Below are 14,646 nucleotides of genomic sequence, written 5' to 3'. Positions count from 1 at the left end.
CTTAAGCTTGAAAGGTGCTTTTTATTGGGAAGGGTATTTTTGTTTTCTCATAGACATCAAGCTTCTGTAATTAATATAGACCATATAACAATTATTTTGGATGCTTTAGTGCAGAAAAGGAAAGTTTATCTAACTAGGCACTCCAACAACTTTGTTTTCTCGGGTCATCCCGATGATTTTCCCCAGAAGTGTTTTGATCTCAAGAAGATAACAACTACAATTAATAAAATATCCGAGGTATATTATAAAAAATCCTTTGACACTCAAAGTCTGTGATGGAAAATTCCCCCCCTCTCTTTGCATAGGAAATCGAGGCCCTTGCACAAGCTGTATTTGCATGTGGGAGCTAATTGCATTCTTAAATGATTAAAAGATGTTGATAATTATATCTTCAGCTTTGTGATTCGTTGGTCATATGTGTGACTGACTGAATAGCTGTGTTCTTGGTCAGAAATGCAACCCCTGGTTCTGAGATTTCCCTCGAGAAAGTAAGTCTCCTGGTAATGGGATAGTTTGGTTTTGGCCCTGATTTCAGGAGTGCTGTCTAATGAGTTTGGAGCTGGGCCAGGTCCAGAGTGGGCAGCAGGGCTGCTTGTCCTCACCCTAACTTGGCCTGTACTCCAAGGATGGAGGTTTGTCTGCGGCTTCTGGGGCCCCATGGCCCATTTTAGTGGGAGAGTGAGTTGTCCCTGAATCAGACGCTTGCTGGACCCCAGACCTGGGTCCCTCCAGGATGGTCGTGTGAACATTCTGGCATCTTCTGGGCAGTCATGGTTCACAGTCAGTGACCTGGCTTTGAGGTCCTTGGATGGCAGGTTGTCAACCCCGTTTCCTGAACTAACTACCCCTGGTTTTCACGTGAGAACTAGGCTCAGTGTCCGTCTTAGATTCTCGAGTCTGTAGTGAGACCCAGATCCTACGTGAAAACCGCTTCGAAACAGATTTGTCCCCTTCACCCCACCATGCTCTGAGTGGTCGATGAGACGTTGTCATCGTACGAAGCTGGCGTGTGATAGTAATTTTGTTTTGTTAACCCAGCCCTGGGACGCATTTTGTGTGTTCTGATGAACGGTGAAGGGAAGTGCTGTGATTTCTTATGAAACCATGGTTCTTACAGTTTCAGTTTCCTTTCCTCATCTGCTTCATTCAGTTACTCAGTCATTGTGTATTAATTTTTTTTTTCTGTGTTTCTCTTTCAGATCTGTTTCTTTGAGGTGGCATTGAAGAGCGCTAAGATCAGAAGATGAGTGAACTTGACCAGTTACGGCAGGAGGCCGAACAACTTAAAAACCAAATTAGAGTATGTAGCCACCCGTGTGTTTGGTTTTGTTAGCCATTTTGATCTCAGTGATGAGGTGACCAGATTAGGAAAGATGGGTTACAGAATGACTCTTCGTTGTTTTGGATTGAAATTGGGTCTTTTTTTTTTTTTTTCTTTTTTTTTTGTCTTTTATCTTTTATCTTTTTAGGGCCACACCCAAGGCATATGGAGGTTCCCAGGCTTGGGGTCCAATTGGAGCTACAGCTGTCAGCCTACACCACAGCCATAGCAGTGCCAGATCTGAGCCGCGTCTGCGACCTCCACCATAGCTCACGGCAACGCCGGATCCTTAACCCACTGAGCGAGGGCCAGGGATCAAACCCGCAACCTAGTCGGATGTGTTTCCACTGCGCCACGACGGGTACTCCTGAAATTGAGTCTTAATTGGCCCGAGATAAAAAATAACAGATCCAGGTATTTGGCCTTGTACATTATTTCCGGGATTTCAGTTTCTGTATTGTTATTTGGATATACTTTAAGTGTCTCCGTAGAATTTGTAGAACTCTTTCTTCTTTGTTTAACCTTGGGCCTTAGCTTGGTGACCTTCTTTTGGTCACTGTAGAGAATGTGATGTCCCCCCACCCCCCGGGACTGTGGGGTCGAGGGCAGGAAACCTCTTTAAAAGAGGAGTGTTGGAGTTCCCATCGTGGCTCAGCAGAATCGAATCTGATTGGCATCCATGAAGATGCGGGTTCGGTCCCTGGCCTCGCTCAGTGGGCGAAGAATCCGGCGTTGCCGTGAGCTGTGGCATAGGTCGCAGACGCGGCTCGGATCCCGCGTTTGCTGTGGCTCTGGCGTAGGCCAGCAGCTGCAGCTCCGATTAGACCCCTAGCCTGGGAACCTCCATGTGCTGAGGGGCAGCCCTAAAAAGACAAAAAAATAAAAATAAGAGTATAAATAACAGCAATAAAAACTATTTTAGGTGTGCCTGATTCATTCCTAGTTTTGAAAAGAATTTTCTTCGGGATGGATACGGCTGCTATGAATGGAGCATGTCTGTCTGATCGAAGGTTGGAACAGCTGTGGGTCATTATTTGGTTGCCCTGTAGAAGGGCAGGCATTTGCAGAGCTCACAAGCGTCCCTCCTGGTCTGTCACTGATGTTTGTAACGGTGCCTTGCAGAGCCCCTGAAGTTTTAAAATGGATGCGGAGTCGGTCTGGAAGGCATTAATTCTACTCTACTTCAGTTTCGTGAGGCAGCGCTTTTAATGAATTTCTCTAGGGAAACCTTTAGTACAAGTAGAGGTTTCTGTTGCCAAACCATTGGTATGAAGAATGAGAGAAAAAAAGGTGGACTTACGAGGGGAGAAAAAATGCCCTCTGTTTATTTAGAGGACATTTTTATTTATTTTTATTTATGTATTTATTTTATGGCTGCACCTGCAGCATACAGAAGTTCCCCAGCTGGGGGTTGAATTGGAGCTGCAGCTGTTGGCCTGCACTGCAGCTTGCGGCCCCGCCGGATCCTTAACCCACTGAGAGAGGCCAGGGTTCAAACCTGCATCCTCAGGGAACAAGGTCGGGTTCTTAACCTGCCGAGCCACAATGGGAACTCCCTCAGTATATTTAGGTAAATTTGTGTCTGTTGGATGGAGGAGGTTTTTCCCTGACTTTTTTGTTTTGTCCATAAAGCTTTCGCCACCCTTCAGAGCATCACTTTTCAGTAGCACGTGTCTGAACAATGTCTGTTTTTCTGAGTTCACTGTAAGGGTGGAGCCTAATTATGTCCTTTTAAGTGACCAGTTTTATGTTCAGAAAGCCCATTGGCAGGCGGAGAAATTTTTATTGAACTCAAGAAGAGAAAATGGAATTGAGATCTATGGCCAAAAGGGAAAAAGAAAATATCCTTTTACTGTAAGAATTTCAAAGCTTAACGTTCGAAAGATACAATACAGGATTTCCCCTCGTGGCTCAGCAGGTCAAGAACCTGACTAGTATCCGTGAGGACACAAGCTCCATCCCTGGCCTAACTCAGTGGGCTGAAGGGTCTGGTGTTGCCGTGAGCTGTGGTGTAGGTCGCAGGCGTGGCTCAGATCAGGTGTTGCTGTGGGTGTGGGGTAGGCCGGCATCTGCAGCTCCAATTTAGCCCTTAGCCTGGGAACTTTCATATGTTGCAGGAGTGGCCCTCAAAAAAATTTTTTTTAATTTAAAAAGTAAAAGGTATGATAGAGCTCAATAAAAATAAGACATAGTAGTGTATTTAATGTTTTTTTGTTCTGATCAGATTTAATATGTCCAGAATACAGAGATTAGAATGTTCTCTAACAACAATAAATTATTGTTTATGAGTTGTTCATAAATAGTAGATTCAGATCTATTCGTAGGAAATAGTGTGTGTGGCATGAGTAAAAAAGTCCAAATTTGGAAAAGACTGAAAACTGAAGGTCAGTGCTGCACCTCCTCCCCTTTTTTAGACCCTTTTCTGGGGGGCCGTGCCTCTGGCATGCAAAAATTGCCGGGAATCGAACCCCTGCCACAACTGTAACCAGAGCCACAGCAGTGCTAGGCCCTGCCAGGCTCTTAATCTGCTGTGCCACAGGGGAACTCCTAGACGACCCCCCCCCCCTTTTTTTTTGGCCGCCCTGTGGCTGTAGTGACACTGGGCCCTTAACCCACTGTGCAGTGTGTGGGGAGTCAAACTTGCATCCCAGTGCTCCCAAGATGCTGCTGTTCCTGTGGTGCCACAGTGGGAACTCCCTTAGACCCATTTTTTGTAAAGCACATACAGTCCCCTTCCTTGGGGATGGGCCTGGACTGTAGGGTGAGCCAGGTGTGGAAGTTAAAAATGTGAAAAGAGGAAAAAAAATGTAAAAAGAAACAGAATAAATTTATTTATTTATTTATTTTTAAGGGTCACACCTGTGGCATATGGAAGTTCCCAGGCCATGAGTCGAATCAGAGCTATAGCTGCCGGCCTGCGCCATAGCCGCAGCAATGCGGGATCTGAGCCTGCGACCTACACCACGGCTCTTGGCAACACCAGGTCCTTAACCCACTGAGTGAGGTCAGGGATCAAACCGGTGTCCTCATGGATGCTAGTCAGATTCATTTCCTCTGACCCACAATGGGAACTCTAGAATTAATTTTTTAGCAACCATATCTAAACCAGCACATCTAAAACATCATCATTACAGTGTGTAGTAATAAGTATAGTTATTATTTTATACCTCCTTTGGTACGAAGCCTTACACCGGGGTCACACCAGATCCTTAACCAGCAAGGCCAGCAGGGAATTCTCTTAGCTTAGTTTTTAACCTGCAAGCCCCCGAAGGACTGTGTCCTGCTGCTTCTATCGTGTTTGTCAGGGGACTTGGGCTCGCAGAGGGGTGCCCACTGAAATGCGACAAGACCTAAACACGCAGGCTGTGACAGATAAAGTAAAACTCCACAGCCTGTGCAGGCGCAGTGTCTCGGCGTGCCTGCCAGCCCTGCAATTAGCAAGACAAGCCAGGCGACGCTGGCCAGCAACCGCCGAGCCAGGGCTGCCACCGCAGTGTCCAGACTCCAGACGGGAGAAGGAGCGGACTGACTGCAGGTCGATTCAGGCTCCTCTGGGTCAAAGGACCCAAAGGGGACCTGTGGTCTTCAGTGACTTTTCTCAGCACAGAAGCACAGAAGCCTGGGCACTAAATAAGAAGCCATCATGGCGGCCTCACCCGTCCGTCATGTTGGAAATGCGTCTAAGAGGTGTTGACGACTCAGTCTTCATTAAGCAGCTACAGGGACTGTTTTTTCTTCCTGCAGTGCTGGAAGTGGACCGCGCTCATTTGCATGAGCAGCGGGTGGCTGAAATCCGACTGGATTAGGGTTCCCTGTGTTTTTCAGTGTTTCACGGTGGTTTCCTCTCCGTTGTCTGTCAGGTCTCACCACCATCTGCTGTGGACACCATGAAATCTGTTTTAATTTCTAGACTCTAACTAGGGTGAAGCTGCTTAGTACCCGTGGTTTACTTTTCCCATTTAAAAAATTCTTGAGTTCCTGTCGTGGCGCAGCGGAAACGCATCCGACTAGGAACCATGAGGTTGCAGGTTCCATCCCTGGCCTCGCTCAGTGGGTTAAGGATCCGGCATTGCCATGAGCTGTGGTGTAGGTGGCAGATGTGGCTCGGATCCCACGTTGCTGTGGCTCTGGTGTAGGCCGGCGGCTACAGCTCCGATTTGACCCCTGGCCTGGGAACCTCCACATGCTGCAGGTGCGGCCCTAAAAAGACAAAGAGACAAATAGATAAATAAATAAACAAATAAAAAATTCTTGAGATTCTTTGTTACAGTGAAGAGCCATCTATAATATCCATAAGAACAGTGTTCAGACACAAATGTTGACCAGATAGGATCTCTGGTGGGAAACCTGCTCTTCTGGGATCCCCTTCACCTGGCCTTGACCCAGGTTTAGGTGCTGGCATGGAAATAGTGATTATATAATTTTTCACGTTTTAATTATATAATAAGTAGAATGCTTCTAATAGGACAATGAAAGTTGAAGTCTAGATTTTTGGTACATATGATAACAGTTTCTTTGATATGTTTCCATGTGCTCTGTTGGTAACTGTTCCCACCAGCTTCATGAAATAAAATAATTGGCAGGAGTTCCTGTCGTGGCTCAGTGGTAACGAACCCAGGAATTATCCATGACGCAGGATCGATCCCTGGCACTGCTCAGTGGGTTAAGGATCCTGCTTTGCCGTGAGCTGTGGTGCAGGCCGGCAGCTGCAGCTCCAAGTCAGCCTCTAGTCTGGGAACTTGCACTTGCCGCAGGCGCAGTATTAGCAGTGTTAACAATGATGATGATAATTAGCAGGGAGGCGGGTCTGCCCTAGAGATCGGTCTCTCGCCCACCTCCCACATGCACCTTCAGGAGTGCGGGAGTGCCCTGTGCGGCCACTTGCCGTTTTGAAAGCAGGGGTCAGATGGCTGCTTTATGGCAACAGCGGGTTAAGGATCCTCGGTTATCACTGCATTGGGTGGGGTTTCATCCTTGGCCAGGGAGCTTCCACCTGCCTCAGGCACAGCCAATAAAAAAAAGACAAAGAAAAAGAGAAAGTGTCATAATTCCTTTGAGTTTATTCCTCCACTCAAAATTGACCCTTTTTTTTCGTAATGTATGGCTTTCTATTTGTAAAAACATACATGCTAATTTGAAGTTTCAAGATTCATTTTCTAGTAACTTGGATCACTTAGGAGCAATGTGGCCTGTTATCACTGAGCTACAGTTGGTACTCCCAACAGCGAGACCATTTTAATTAGCTTTAGTATGTCCCTTTATTGTTCTTACCTGCTTCACAGGTCATTTTATAGGTTAGAAAACAGGAGTTCCCGTCGTGGTGCAGCAGAAACAAATCCAACTAGGAACCACGAGGTTGCGGGTTCAACCCTGACCTCACTCAGTGGGTTAAGCATCTGGTGTTGCCATGAGCTGTGGTGCAGGTCGAAGGCGTGGCTCGGATCTGGCATTGCTGTGGCTGTGGTGTAGGCTGGCAGCTGTAGCTCCAGTTGGACCCCTAGCCTGGGAACCTCCCTATGCTGCGGGTGCGGCCCCCCAAAAAAAAAAAATGAATTTGGTTGTCCTGATTCCGGTCCTGGAGGTTAGCACTAGGAATTGTTTGGCTTGAAAACAGAGTATATGTTTAGCACTCTCTAGAAGAAAAATTTGCTGGGCTAACCATTTGGTGCTTTCTAGACATTTCTTTCTGCTGGCCCTGCCCCTCCTAGGCTATTAGAAAGACAGAGCAAGCTGCATGTGCCGGTGTGGGAAGATGCCAGAGCCTGGCTGCGCCTGGTTCTGGGGGTCTTGGGGCGCTGTGCTGGGATGGTTAGGTAGGGCCGTCTGCAGGTCTGGGGCATGTGTGGGTTTGGGCTCTCTGTTCCGTGTGCCCTGGGCCACAGAGTGGAAGGTTGCCTGGACAGTCCACATGGCCCTGGACTCGGGAGGCGGGGGGGGGGAACGAGAGCTCCATCCTCTCACTGTCTACTTTTGCCTCTGCCGGCCGAGCGAGGCTCCTGAAGCTGTGACCTGCGGGACTGGGAGGGGGTGTACCTGCTGCACACTGACTGCCCTCTCTCCCCCTCTCTGCTAGGATGCTCGGAAAGCATGTGCGGATGCAACTCTCTCTCAGGTAAGCCCCATTGGCGCCATCGCCTGCCTGGCATAGAGCGTGGGGGCCCAAGCTGCCTACCCAGGGCAGCTCTAGAATGACCTGTGCAAAACCTCCCCTCGAAGGGTCCCCTTCACGAGGCCTTAGCACACTAGGCAGAGCAAGCCGTGGCCTGTTAGGCGCCAGTCTCTCTCAAGCCTTAGTTGATGACGCACCATCACAGAAGACAGGGTTGAAAGTACCGTTGCAGTCGGTACAGGTATCTTGAAGTTTCTCTTAACACGGTCGGCCTCAGAACCTGAGTTTCTCACGTCCAGTCTGGCAGATCCTCAAAAAGGTAAACGTGAGTGAAGAGCCGGCCGTGCCACTCCTGGATTCACGCCCAAAGGCGTCGATGGCGGAAGCACACGTAGGCACTCGCTCCACCAGCGCAGGCAGGTGGGTGCGTGGCCGCGGTGAGTCCGCTCAGCCGTAGGGGGGACCAGCCTGGATGTGGCGCCCCGTAAAGGGCAGTTCCTCGTGTGATGCCGTGCGGGGGTGGGGGTGGGGGGCTGAGCATCCAGAGACACAAAGCGGATGCCTGGGGAGGGGACCAGGGAGTGCCCGCCCAGCGGGTGTGGGGTCTTCTCTTGGGGTGACGGCAGGGTGTTGCAACTGGATACAGGTGACAGTTGCACAGCATTGCTGACCTGTGTACTTTAAAATGGTGATTTTCACCCCATTGGAGAAACATTTTTTGTCCGAAGAAATGAACAGAAATGGGAAAAAAAAGTTCTACTCCGACTTCTATTGGGGATGATTATGCTCTTTATGTTGTCTTAATACCTCAGGAGATATGATTTAATTAGGGTTAAACACTAAGTTAAAGAGAAATTACACTGCATCGAACCACCTCAGTTCGAATTCTCAAATGTGCTTTGGACTGTACCTTTTAAAAAACCATTATTGGGATACACCTATTCTGCTTGTCAGCCCAGGAGGGAACAGCAGGTTCGCCTATAGTTTTGTGTCACAGGCAGCACAGAGCGGAGGCCGCCGTCCTCCATCTCGGCACACAGCCTGTGCCAGGGGATGTGGGCCCATGCGGCTCTAACTTAGAGGCAGAGCAGCCCTGCCAGGACTGACTGAGGTGGGAGCAGCGGTTAGGGAGGCGGAGGATGGAGCCCCTGTGGGCTGCCCCGGGGCCTGCTGCTCTCAGGCTGGGGGTCCTGGGGGCCCGGCAAGGCAGCAGGCTTCACGGGGACCTTGAGAGGAAGGCAAAATGGAGCAGAGCGGGCACAGCCAGGCCAGGGCAGTGGTGCCACCCAGTGGGGAGAGGAGGCCTCAGGGAGGGTGTGGCATCACGGAATGTTAACTTGCAGTCACTTTCACTTTAAGATCACAAACAACATTGACCCAGTGGGAAGAATCCAGATGCGCACCAGGAGAACGCTGCGGGGGCACCTGGCCAAGATCTATGCCATGCACTGGGGCACGGATTCCAGGTGCGTGGGCCGGGGCAGAGCGCCTGACACGCTCAAGGATTGTTCTGTTTTCCTAGGGGGATGCTTACCTGAACCCACTTGCCGTGATTTGTAAAGAAAAGCTTGGGCTGGAGTTCCCATTGTGGCGCAGTGGTTAACGAATCCGACTAGGAACCCTGAGGTTTCGGGTTCGATTCCTGGCCTTGCTCAGTGGGTTAAGGATCCGGCGTGGCCGTGAGCTGTGGTGTAGGTCGCAGATGCGGCTCGTATCCTGCGTTGCTGTGGCTCTGGTGTAGGCCGGCAGCTACAGCGCCGATTAGACCCCTAGCCTGGGAACCTACATATGCCCCGGCAAGTGACCCTAGAAAGAAAAAGAACAAGAAAAGAAAAGCTTGGGCAGACGGTCAGGTGTCTGCGCGGGCCAAGCACAGCATTCTCTGCCGGACTTGCACTTACCTGTCTCGCTGGGACTCCCTATCCGCCGTCCATCTACAGGCCTCTCAAGCTCCTGTCAGCTCTGCTCCCTCCCCCACATGGTCCTGCCAGCTCCACTGCTCAGGCCCTTGTCACCCTGACCTCTCTCTGCCACGGCTCCTCCTCCTTCCAGCCTGTTCCTGTGGTTCTTGGTCCACAACCCATGTCTCCTGGTTTCGGGCCCTGGTGCAGGGATCAGCAACCCTGCTCCATGCCTTGGGGAGGCGTAGAGCAGTGTACCAGGGCGGGCCCAGTCTGCCAGCTGCTGTCCCCAGCTCTCCCCCAGCTGCCTGCCCCAGCCCGGCGCCTTTCTTGCCTTTCTCGCCTCCCTTCTCTCCCCTCCCTCCCTTCTTCTCCCCTCCACTCCCCTCCCTCCTCTCCCCTCCCCTCCCTCTTCTCCCTTCCACTCCCCTCCCTCCTCTCCCCTCCCTCCCTTCTTCTCCCCTCACCTCCCTTCTTCTCCCCTCACCTCCCTTCCTCTCCCCTCCCCTCCCTCCTCTCCCCTCCACTCCCCTCCCTCCTCTCCCCTCCCTCCCTTCTTCTCCCCTCCCTCCCTTCTTCTCCCCTCACCTCCCTTCTTCTCCCCTCACCTCCCTTCTTCTCCTCTCACCTCCCCTCCATTCCCCTCCCTTCCCTCACCTCCCCTCCCCTCCCCTCCTTTCCCTCACCTCCCCTCCCCTTCCCTCCTCTCCCCTCCCCTCCTCTCCCCCCCCTCCCCTCCCCTCCCTCCTCTCCCTTCCCCTCCCTCCTCTCCCCTTCTCTCCCTTCCTCTCCCCTCCCCTCCCTCCTCTCCCCTCTCCTCCCCTCCCTCCTCTGGGTGGCCGTCTCCATCTCTCGCTCACTCACCCCATTGCTCATCAGTCTCCCCTTCTCTGCCCTCCCCATTCTGCACCCATTCCCCTAACCTGCGGCATCACTGAGATGAAATCCATTCAGCTGTGTTCTGTTTCTTTCAGGGACTCCTCCGAAGTCTTTTTCTTCTACTTTCCCACCCAAATAAGTAAAATGCTGTGTGACTTTGTGACTGTAACATGTTCTTTCAAATACATGATTCTTCAGATGCTTTTCTTTTTTTTTATTTCTTTTGTATTTTTTGGTCATGCCTGCAGCATGTGTAAGTTCTTGGGCCAGGGATTGAACCCGTGCCATAGCAGCGACCCAGGCTGCTGCGTGGCGAAGCCAGATCTTAACCTGCTGTGCGCCACAGGAGAACCCCTCGGGTTCCTGCCTTTGAATAGCATTGCTTTCCTGTTTAATTGTCAGAGAGGAATTTTCTGCTTGGTTTTTTGTCTTTGTTCATGAAATTAAATTGCCTGCTTTAGAGTGTAAACAGCCAGAGAACAAAAGATTCTATCTTTAGATTGTTCTATACAGTATCCCTTGTAATTCCAAATGCAAATGAGTGCGAACAGAGATCATTCCAACGATGGCAGTCAGCAGAACAAAAGAGGGAAAAAGAAAAATGCCTTTTCGCCTCAGTCCACTGGTGAGCAGATAGAGCCTTACCTCTGGGGTTTTTCTCCCTCTGTGGGAACACGGGTATCCTGGTTAGACAGGGTGGCAGGCAGACAGGGCTGCAGCCAGGTCACCCACGGAGCCCTGTGGCTTTCCTGGCCCCTAAGCAGTGTGCTCTCCTGCAATAGCTCTAGCCTGGGGAGCAGGGAAGGCTTTCCACGGAGGTGACACACCACCGGTGCCCTGAAAGGGGACCGAAAGCTGCACCCAGGGAACTGAGGCAGGTGTCTGGTCAGAGCTGGCAGAAGGGCTGGCGGCCCCAGGCCACCCAAGTGGCCTGGCCACCACTGCAGGCTGTCTGTTCCATGTGGTTCAGACATGAATTGTGCCTTGAAAGCCCCCTGGTCAGAGGAGCAAACGAAAGGGCACAAACAAGCAGCACCAAGTTCAGGGTGGTGGTCACCCTGTGCTGAGGGTAGTGGGTGTCTGGTTACTTGATTGCTGCTCTCCAAACACGGCAGTTGTGCCGCCCTCATAGGAGGGCTCTATTTGAGAATCCCCAACAAGGAACACACAGACCTATACCGGGAAGCACTTCTGTTATCCAGAGGCCATCAGAGACTTGTTTTGTCTAAATAGCCGTGGCTTTCCAGAGAGGTAAATTTTTGCCTCCTTAAAGCCCCAAAAAAGCTTTACAATTTTTGGATGTCCCTTTGCTTAAGGCATCTTCATAAACAACCTCTTTTTCATGACTGAAGGGTGTAATGTATGAATGCCAGTTATTTTATCACATGGTGTAATTCGTGGACACTTCAGACTGTTGCGCTGATGAGCAGTCTGTCTCTCAGGACCCTCGGAGACACCGCAGCGGGTCTGTGTCTGCGCCTCGTCAGTGTGTACTGTGTGCACACTTCGTTACCTCCACCGATATGCTGCTGTAACACTCTCGTAGTCTTTTTTTTTGTCTTTTTGCCTTTTCTAGGGCTGCTCCCATGGCATAGGCATATGGAGGCTCCCAGGCTAGGGGTCAAGTCGGAGCTGTAGCCGCCGGCCTTCACCAGAGCCACAGCAGTGCAGGACCTGAGCCGTGTCTGCCACCTACACCGCAGCTCATGGCAACGCCTGGATCCTTAAGCCACTGAGCAAGGGCAGGGATCGAACCCACAACCTCATGGTTCCTAGTTGGATTCGTTAACCACTGTGCCACGACGGGAACTCCCACACTCTCGTACTCTTAAAGCCTCCTTTGTATGGCATTCGAGAGCCTCTCTCGGGTATGTGAGTTCATGTTAAACTTTGTCTCCCCTGTTAATTTTTTTTAAATTTTAATTCTTCTTTTTTGGCTGCTCCACAGCATATGGAGCTCCCAGGCCAGGGATCAGATCCTGGCCTCAGTTGCAACCTAAGCCACAGCTGTGGCAACACCAGATCCTTCACCCACTCACTATACCAGGCTGGGGATGGAGCCGGCATCCCAGCACTCCCAAGGGGAACTCCATGTCTCCCCCTTTTAAAGTCTTACTGGAGTGTTATAATCGAGAGCAAATCACAGCTAACCCAGGAGCTTGAAAGCCTCTGTCCTCTGGGCGAGTGAGGGACTTGAGGCCTTCGCGCCTGGACCTCTGCTCAAGGCTCCCGGGAGCCCAAGGCTTCGTTCCTGGCTCTCAGCACTGGGTTCGGATGGTGGTAGGTGCTTCGGGATAGCCGAAGGCTCTGGGAGGCAGAAGGAACCCAGTTCTCCCAACGTCGCCCTGCCTGGGATTAAGCGGCGTGTCTTCTCTCACCTTCTGAAGGATCAAGGGGGGCTGCTTAACACCCTCTAGCCCCTGGTCGAGTCAGCAGATATTAAGCTTTCTGCCCAGGCGATCCCGCAGAGGTGACCCTCCCAAGGATGAGCTTCTCCACGGGGCTCTGACGTGCCGCTGCAGCCACGCCGAGCAGTGCAGAGCCGCAGAGTGAGCCCGATGCGAGGCCGCAGGCACCTTCGACGTGCCGGATGTGTTTACAACCGAACCTCGACGCGAGAATCCGCGTCCAAAAGCAGCAGGATTGGAGCCTTCCTTTAGTTCTGTGACGAGTTTCAGAATAGGCCACGCTAAAGCATTTTCAGCCCTAAGCAGCCTCCGTGCTGCAAGCGGCAGAACCAAGTGGAGGAAAAGTGGGGGTTGCCAGAGAGTCAGGTGATTTTCCTCCAGGTCTCCATCGGTTCGGGACGCCAGATGTGCTCGTGGCCGAGAGGGCTGACCCTGGTGTGTGGGTGGGTGAGCTCTCCGAAGCCAGCGCTGTCTTTCTTGTTTACTGTGCTGACCCCTCTGCCTGGGGTCACGGGGAGCCTTCCTGCGGGTGCTCGCCAACCGCGGTCTGGAGAACAGAGGTTCTTGGGCTGTCCTGAGTAGCTGTGCTCTTCAGGATGTACTCCCACTTGAAATTCCTTTGCCCGTTTGTCAGGCTTTCCTTTGGCGGTTTCCTGCTTAATCCTGTAAATACGGATGGCACCTTTTCAACACACAGATCTCAAACGTAGGACCATTGACCAGAGCAAGAAAATGGCATGAGAAACACAATAGTTCCTGGTCTCTCTGGACCCGGCACAGTCGCGCTTCACTTTGTCGTCTCTGGAAAGCTTTAGGTGGAGAGGGTGCCTCCTTGCTGTTTCTAGCGGGCCTGGGTCCCAGGTTCACTTCAGTTTGGGACACTGTCCTGGGGTTGTTGTTTTGTGCATGTGTGTGAGGATTGTCGCAAGGTTTGAGTATCTGAAAACATATTAGTCCTTTTTCTTAGGCTTTCTGTGTGTCAGAATGGGACAGAAAGCTATAGACTAAGTCTTTTATACTACCATTGGCTCATGAAAGACCTCTGGGGCTCAGACCTGATTGATGGTGAAGAGAAACGGAACGGAAGCAGGTGCGGGAAGTCAGCTTGTCTTTTCTGAGCAAGCGGCCTGGGTGCTGCCAGCAGAGAAGCAGGCTTTGAATCTCACTAGGGTCAGTGGGCACATTTACTTCTAAATGCTTTCGACATTGGCCTGACAACTGTACCTTCTTTCCCTTACAACTAAGCGTGCTCTGTCTCGAGCAGCTGTCCAGGTGATGCGCGTGTCAGTCACCCCACGTTCAGTCTCCCCTTGGCTCTGCGTGGCTTCCGTGCTGCGGTGCTGACACGCGTGCTCTCGTCTCTCTCCCGCAGGCTTCTCGTCAGTGCCTCACAGGACGGGAAGCTGATCATCTGGGACAGCTACACCACCAACAAGGTAGGCCGGCCGCACCCCTGCCTGCAGAGGCAGCCCCGGGCTCGCTGCACAGGACGCGGCGGGCCCGCCAGCGCCGCTGTGGTGTCGAGTCCCAAAGGTCCTGTGGCAGCCGCACGGGGCAGGTGGAGGGAGCCTGGATTCCAGTTTTAGCTCAAGCCGGGAAGGTCTGCGTTTTAGTTGGACATACAAAACGGAGCTTTGTCTCTGGTTACCAGTGTTTCAGGAAGTAACCTGAAAGACATTTCGACGTGTAAATTAAATTCTTTAAAAGATTTAGCCCAAGATTGTATCACACTGAGTGAAAAAAGGACCGCCGTTGGTCTAAACATGTGTAACAGATACAATGCGGTGGTATCTTACTGGAGAATACCCGAGGAGATTCCAGCACTTGCAGCACCTGTCTCAAGCACAGGATCAATTACAATAACATCTAGCTCGATTACTTCAATACAAAAGACTTCATTTTGTAAGTGAATTTTGCGACAGTTTGACAGGCCCGTGAAATGTTTTCCGTTTACTCTCGAGTTTTGATTTGGAGGCTGTGCCACTCTTACTTAAGAGCCTGCCGAATTGTATGCTGTGACTTTCACAA

The 14,646-nt window shown here is 51.2% G+C and overlaps 1 protein-coding gene across 10 annotated transcripts in view; it reads left to right on the top strand.

Annotated features, from left to right (window-relative positions):
• The window catches only part of GNB1 (G protein subunit beta 1), an 85,429-nt gene that overhangs the window by 57,917 nt on the left and 12,866 nt on the right, over positions 1-14,646 (top strand). For 9 of the 10 annotated variants that reach the window (XM_021097490.1, XM_021097495.2, XM_084962591.1 and 6 more), the window contains 4 exons: positions 1,200-1,300; positions 7,395-7,433; positions 8,790-8,896; positions 13,991-14,054. In XM_021097490.1, the coding sequence (XP_020953149.1) occupies positions 1,244-1,300; positions 7,395-7,433; positions 8,790-8,896; positions 13,991-14,054 (267 nt within the window). In that variant the 5' untranslated portion in view covers positions 1,200-1,243. Of the gene's footprint in view, positions 1-1,197; positions 1,301-7,394; positions 7,434-8,789; positions 8,897-13,990; positions 14,055-14,646 lie in introns of those variants that run through there. The other variant, XM_084962597.1, reaches the window with a different exon arrangement.

Source organism: Sus scrofa, chromosome 6 (assembly GCF_054392235.1).
Source record: "Sus scrofa isolate SSC_HxYL_T2T_F1_AM1 chromosome 6, Sscrofa_HxYL_maternal_Yorkshire_Landrace_v2.0, whole genome shotgun sequence".
NCBI lineage: Eukaryota > Metazoa > Chordata > Mammalia > Artiodactyla > Suidae > Sus > Sus scrofa.
The sequence above is the reverse complement of the archived record's forward strand: the minus strand, read 5'-3'. Positions and strand labels throughout refer to the sequence as shown.